Below are 6214 nucleotides of genomic sequence, written 5' to 3' on the forward strand. Positions count from 1 at the left end.
AACTGCAGAAGGACCTAGGGGTATGTGACCTCTGTGGGTCAACCTGGGTCTTGGGGTGGGGGAGGATTAGTAGTGAAGAGTTAATTTTTTTTTTTTTAAACGATTCAGCTCTAACTGTTGAGCCCTTTTTTGTGGCATTATCAGCTTCTATAATTATAGTTTTTGGCTCATTGCTCTATCTGTTTAGAGCTGAACTATTTCAGACTCATATACACTGTAACTCTCCTTGCCAAGGGGACTTAATCACACTAACTGTGGGGATGCATGTGCATATCTTTTTGTGCATGTACCTCTCTCTTTCTCCCCCCTGGATATTTTCCCCATTTCATTTCTTTAAAAAAAAATTATCTTTATTGTTGAGAGTATTACAGATGACCCTCATTTCCCCCCCACTGCCCCACTCCATTCGGTTCCCATCCTATCCCAGGCCTTCACCACACTATTGTCTGTGTCCATGGGCTATGTATTTATGCATATAAGTTCTTTGGTTAATCCTTATGCTGTACTTTACATCCCTGACTGTTTTGTAACTACTAACCTGTACTTATCATTGCCTTCTCCTTTTTCATTCAGTCCCCCAACCCACTTCTTGGTCTCTCTATTTTGAGCTAGAGAGAAAGTTTGAGACTGCCAAGCCTAAGAAAGCTGCTCAGTATAACTTCCGGATAGAGCCTGTTCTTCAAGCATCAATGACAAAGGTGGAATAGTCCCTCATTTCCAGCTCCATGAGGACCAGGATTCAGGAACTATTTTGTTCACTGATATGTTCCCAACTCCAAGAGTGCACCTACCATATATTAGGTGCTCAACATATATTAAGTGAATGAGTAGAGAAGATGAAGGGGGAAAAAAATTCTTGCCAGCTGGTCCCCAGGGAGGGAGCAGGCTGGGAGATCTGAATGTCTGAGGCCTGTGGGAATAATAAGCAGTTGGTAAACTTCAATGGAATGAGGTGATGTTGGATGTCAGAAACTTTGGGGACACAGTGAGATTTATATGGTCAAGAAGTGTGTTTCTATGGGTGCGTGTCAGAGAGGAGCTAAGTTTTTTTGTGGAGCTTTTCCCAAAGCTGCTTCCAAGCTTCTAGAGAGAATTTTACCCAGAAACTGAAGGATATCTCACTTTATCACTAACATTGCCCTTGGCCTGCTCAGTCCTAAAGAACCCATAATATTTCTTGAAGAATTGAAATAAGGTTATTTCTGGTCAAGACAACCACTCAAATTTAGTTGGAAAGGTTGTTTCCCCTATTAGATGTATTTACATTAGCCACTGTAGCATAGATTCCAAGAAACTCAGAACCATGTGTCTATCAGCAACTAGAAAGAGGTCATTGCTAACCCTGTGTGTTTGAAAGTTAGAGATCCTGCCCATAGAGCCCAAGAAGCAAGGACAACAGATGATGAGTTCAGAGGTACCACTTTAGAATATTATGTCTAATAGTAGCCAACCAAAGGTTTCAATAAATCCAATCTGATCAGCCATTTTGAAGAGGAGGTTATCAGAAAAGACAGCATGTGTTATGCGATGTTTCTTCCTTAGGACCGTAAATCTTGGACAGAACAGCGACTGCCATATCCAGGTCCCTCCGTCCACTTCATGTACCACAGTAGTAATGAAAAGGTTCTGATCAGGGAGCCAGCATGTCCATCTCACTGAAGGTCCCATCCATCTCTATCAGAAACCCTTGGCTGAGGTGATGGCATTCAGGACCATAAGCAGCCTTGGGCAGTTAAAACAAAACAAAAGAAATTGAATACAGGCCCCAGGGCTGGAAATTTCTCTTTAGAGGGTTAGCAGAATTAAGCTTAGATATTAGACTCAGTATAGATTTGTGGTGGTTGTTTGGGTTTGTTGTTTTTGGCTTTTCTCAACAGCAACTCCCTCTGAACTTGGAGCCTTCTCCCACTCATAACCCCCATCATCTTAGTTATTCCACGGCTGCACTGACATCAAGAGGTTAAGGGAAGGGTTCTGGGGTCTGTGTGACTACAGCTTTACTTTTAGGCTGCAGATGCCTCAGCATGTCCCATAATGCCTTCCTCTGCCACAGACCCAATAACTAGTATCTGAGCCTGACACAAGGGGGAGTCCTGAGATGGTCTCTAAAAAACTTTGCCACCAGTTCAGTCAGTTAAAAGATTATCAGGATAAGATACACAGTATCTTTTAGATTTTTGCATTAGTTAAGAAAAAGTCTATGTACATGAATCTAAAGTCCCTGCTCTTAATCTTTAAGTTAATCAGACGGTCACCCACCCATGCAGAAAACCTGAGTTGAGCAAATCTCACCTCTGGCCAATACCAGCTGTGTGACTATCTTCTCTGAACCTCCATTTCCTCATCTTTATAAAGTGGGGATAATACCTACCTCCCAGAGAGTTGTAAAGATTCAACTATGTACTGTACATAGAGCACTAAATCCAGAAGCAGAGAACCTATTTTAGGTGTGCTTGTGTAATTATTAGGCCAATGCCTGTCTTCTTTGTTCACTGCAAGCACCAGGAAGGCATTGGTTCTCCTGACTTGTCTAACCTTAGCACTTTGCAAATGGCCCTTTATGTATAAAATAAATGAACGAATAAAGAAAAGACAAAATTTCTGGCAAATGGTAAATGCAATTAATTGTATAATTTGTATTGAGCTCAATAGATGGGGGCATTTATTATTGTTATCATTATGTATTAGGTAGCTTTGTATCACATATAATTTTTAAGGGTGGCAGAAATATAAAGCACACTGAATGTTCAGTATCAATAGGTCATCTATGTCAAAGTAAATTCCCTGGTAGAAAAAGTGGGGGAACTTAAGAGCCAGAAATGAGACATTTTGGTGAATGAGCTTAAACTACCAGACCTCCAATATTTTCTGAACTTTTCAGGCTGGTGGAAGCACCTTCCTTATCTTGCCAGAAGAGAATAATTTCTCTTTGCCTCACCCAAGAAGGTGCTTTGCAAGAACTTTCATTTTTTCTTCAAGATCTACTCATCATCCACCATTGCTTCCAAACCAGGTTATATCTCAGAACAGTGTAAGTGGAGAAATATGGTACCTGGCTGCAGAGAAAAATAACTCACATGCAAAGAAACTGTAGACTGTATAAATATGTTGTACTTCTTACACTTCCCCTACAGAGAAAACCAGAGATCTGTGAACCCCAGTTGAGAAATATTATATCAGTATAATACAATTTCTATACAGATTTTTATTTCATCAGTTTCTTCCCTTTGCTGTGTTTTCCTCTTCTGACCCTGTATTTGGGATGGGGATGGAGGCAGGGCGGTGTCAGACTCTGTATACCACTCTTATGACTTTGACAACTGTTTCCATTTCTTGGCAAAACTGAATGGAGGTTGTCCTAACCTACTTCACAAGGACATTCTTCTGATTCCAGTCACCAGGACATCTAGTATCTGTTTTATGGCTTTTGAGATGGCCTAGGTAGTTATCTTACTCATTGCTACCCATTGCTTCAAAGAATTTATTTGTAGCAATATCTTGTTTAAGTTCATCTAATTGTTCTTCTCAATAGGATATAATGCTGGTCCCAGGTCTATTGGAGTTACAAAATTGAGAAAAGTGGTGTCCTGAGAAAAGCTTAAACCCTAATCCTGCTGGGAGAGTGATTAAAGAGCAGATGCCAGAAAGGACCAAAAAAACCAAAGAATCTTAAGACTGACCCTCAGGTGAGGAGAACAGGTGGGCCTGAAGAGAAGATGATAACAGAACATGTTTTAATGAATCAGCTGGACCAGAATGAAAGGAAGAGAGAGTGCAATGGTCCTGGCCACAAGGTATAATTCTGCCTGTATTACAAGGTCATGGAGACTGCAACTAGAAAAGTCACTGAGCAGTAGTTTTATTTAGAGTAACATCCCTGATATCAGCAATTTCCTGCTGTTAGGTAGACAGAATTTGACATTTAAGTTTCACTGAGTTGGGAGGAATTGGTAACATCTCAGATTTTGATTAAGACTTCAGAGAGGCTTTGCCTTAATAATATTTCCAAGTACTAAGGGCTATGATCTTAGACTAAGAGTATAATGAAATAATAAAGTCTTAATAAAGCCTGAAGTTAAACCTCATAGGCTCAAGATCACAGACTCATCAATAAGGTAACGATGACTGCTAGACAAAAACTAAAAACTCTTCAAGAAAGATAACAGAATCCACATATTTTTCAATGCATCATTTACAATGTCCAGTATAGGCTGAAAAATTACTATACATACTACAAAAGCATAATCAAGAGAAAAAAGTCAACAGAAAGAGTTCTGATAACCCAAATTTTGGAAACAGCTGCCAGACATGTTAACTATAAAAATAGTTTAAAGAATCTACAGGAAAAGGATAAGTGGGCAGATTAGTTAGGGAGTTAAGGAGAAATTCATAAACTGTATAAAAGAATCAAGTAAAAATTCTAAATCTGCAAATATATATGAAGTAAAAAAAAATTACAGCTGGAAATAACATCAGGTTGGACAATGCAAAACTAAGGATCAGTAAACCTGAAGACCAAGTAAATAGAACAGAGGGGAAAAATTTAAAATATATGAACTGAGTAGCATGTGGGTCTCTGAGTAGTCTGACATATATGTAACTGAAGCCCTAGAAGGCGAGGAAAGGGAGGACAGGAAAACACTTGGTGAACTAAGTATTTTTACAAAGTGGCCCCTGTACACAGAGGGCAGGGAGAGATAAAAGAAAGAGGCAGATCACTCCAATTTGGTAGGTAACAGGTTTAATAAGCCAAGGAACTTACATACAGGGCTTGTCTTGGCCGATTGCAAGATGAGTAGATCTTTGCACTCACCCAACAGAATCTTAAGCGTTTATGTAGAGACCTTAACTGGGTTTAGTCACATACTCAGTCCAGATGGCCTCAATAATGCCTTTCTCAAGGCTATGTCCTTGGAAAAACTCCCACTGTGGGAACAGTAAGCAGAATGTACATTATTACAAGCACAGGAGAGGAGGTAAAGAGCCTTCAGTTGGTAGGGTTGACGATTTTATCACTGAGCAGTGCCCCACTTCAGCAGTCGGAGGGCTCCATCCTGGATCTGCTTGGTCTTCATGCCATAGATGACGGGGTTGAGCATGGGTGGCACAACGAGGTAGAGGTCAGCCAGGAGGATGTGGATGTGCTGGGGCACATGCTGGCCAAAGCGCTGTGTGTAGAATGAGAAGAGCCCAGGTGTGTAGAAGAGAAGGATGACACCAAGGTGGGAGCCACAGGTGCCGAAGGTCTTAGCCCTTGCCTCCTTAGAGGAGAGGCCTAACACAGCCCGGAGGATGAGTGCATAGGAGACAGCAATGCAGATAGAGTCAGTGCCCACCACCAGTGTGGCAGCGGTGATGCCATAGATGCTGTTTGGCTGTGTGCCCCCACAAGCCAGCTTCACCACAGCCATGTGTTCACAGTAGGAGTGAGCCACCACTCGGCTACAGTAGCTCAGCCTTACCAGTAAGCAGGTCAGTGGGGTCATGAGCCCCAAACCACGAAACACAGCAGCAGCCCCCAGCTTGCCCACAGCCTCTAGCGGCAGCAATGACCCATAGTGCAGTGGCCGGCAGATGGCCAAGTAGCGGTCAAAGGCCATTGCTAACAGAATACCAGATTCTATAGCTGAGAAACCATGGATAAAGAACATCTGAGCAGCACAGGCTTCAAAGGTAATCTCAGCAGCATCTGCCCAAAAGAGTGCAAGGAGCTTGGGCACAGTAGAAGTGCAGAGCACCAGGTCAATGATGGACAGCATACATAGGAACAGGTACATGGGCTGGTGCAGTGCAGGTTCTGAGTGCACCACGAGTAGCAATGCCATGTTGCCGAGCACTGCCAGGGTATACATGGAACAGAAGGGAAATGCAATCCAAAAGTGGGATGCCTCCAGGCCAGGAATTCCCATGAGCAGGAAAGAGTTTGGATTCTGATGGCTGTGGTTTGTGACTTTCATGGCCAGGTAAAGTTTAGGTGGGTAGAAGACCCTTAGCCACAGGAAGTCCTAAGAGATGAAGCCATTGGGATTTATTTTTGTGCTGTGGCTGAAACTGAAATGGTAACAGGAAATATTTGAGTTAGATCTGATGAGAAACATCCAGGATGAGAAGGTTGGAGAGCACTGGGAAATGATGCAAAGCAGGAGGTGAAGTTATCATTACCAAGGTCCAAGGGAGTCCTTTTCATTTGCGTCTAATTCAATGATGCCATGGC

General features: G+C 42.1%; 1 protein-coding gene across 1 annotated transcript; it reads right to left on the bottom strand.

Moving 5' to 3' along the window:
• Nucleotides 1-5012: 5012 nt before the first annotated feature.
• LOC107538705 (olfactory receptor 52P1-like) lies at nt 5013-5957 on the bottom strand. Its single transcript, XM_016215028.2, has one exon. The coding sequence runs from the start codon at nt 5955-5957 to the stop codon at nt 5013-5015; it is 945 nt and encodes a 314-aa protein (XP_016070514.1).
• Nucleotides 5958-6214: the final 257 nt, after the last annotated feature.

The sequence above is a fragment of the Miniopterus natalensis genome, chromosome 11, assembly GCF_054644295.1.
Source record: "Miniopterus natalensis isolate mMinNat1 chromosome 11, mMinNat1.hap1, whole genome shotgun sequence".
Taxonomy (NCBI): domain Eukaryota; kingdom Metazoa; phylum Chordata; class Mammalia; order Chiroptera; family Miniopteridae; genus Miniopterus; species Miniopterus natalensis.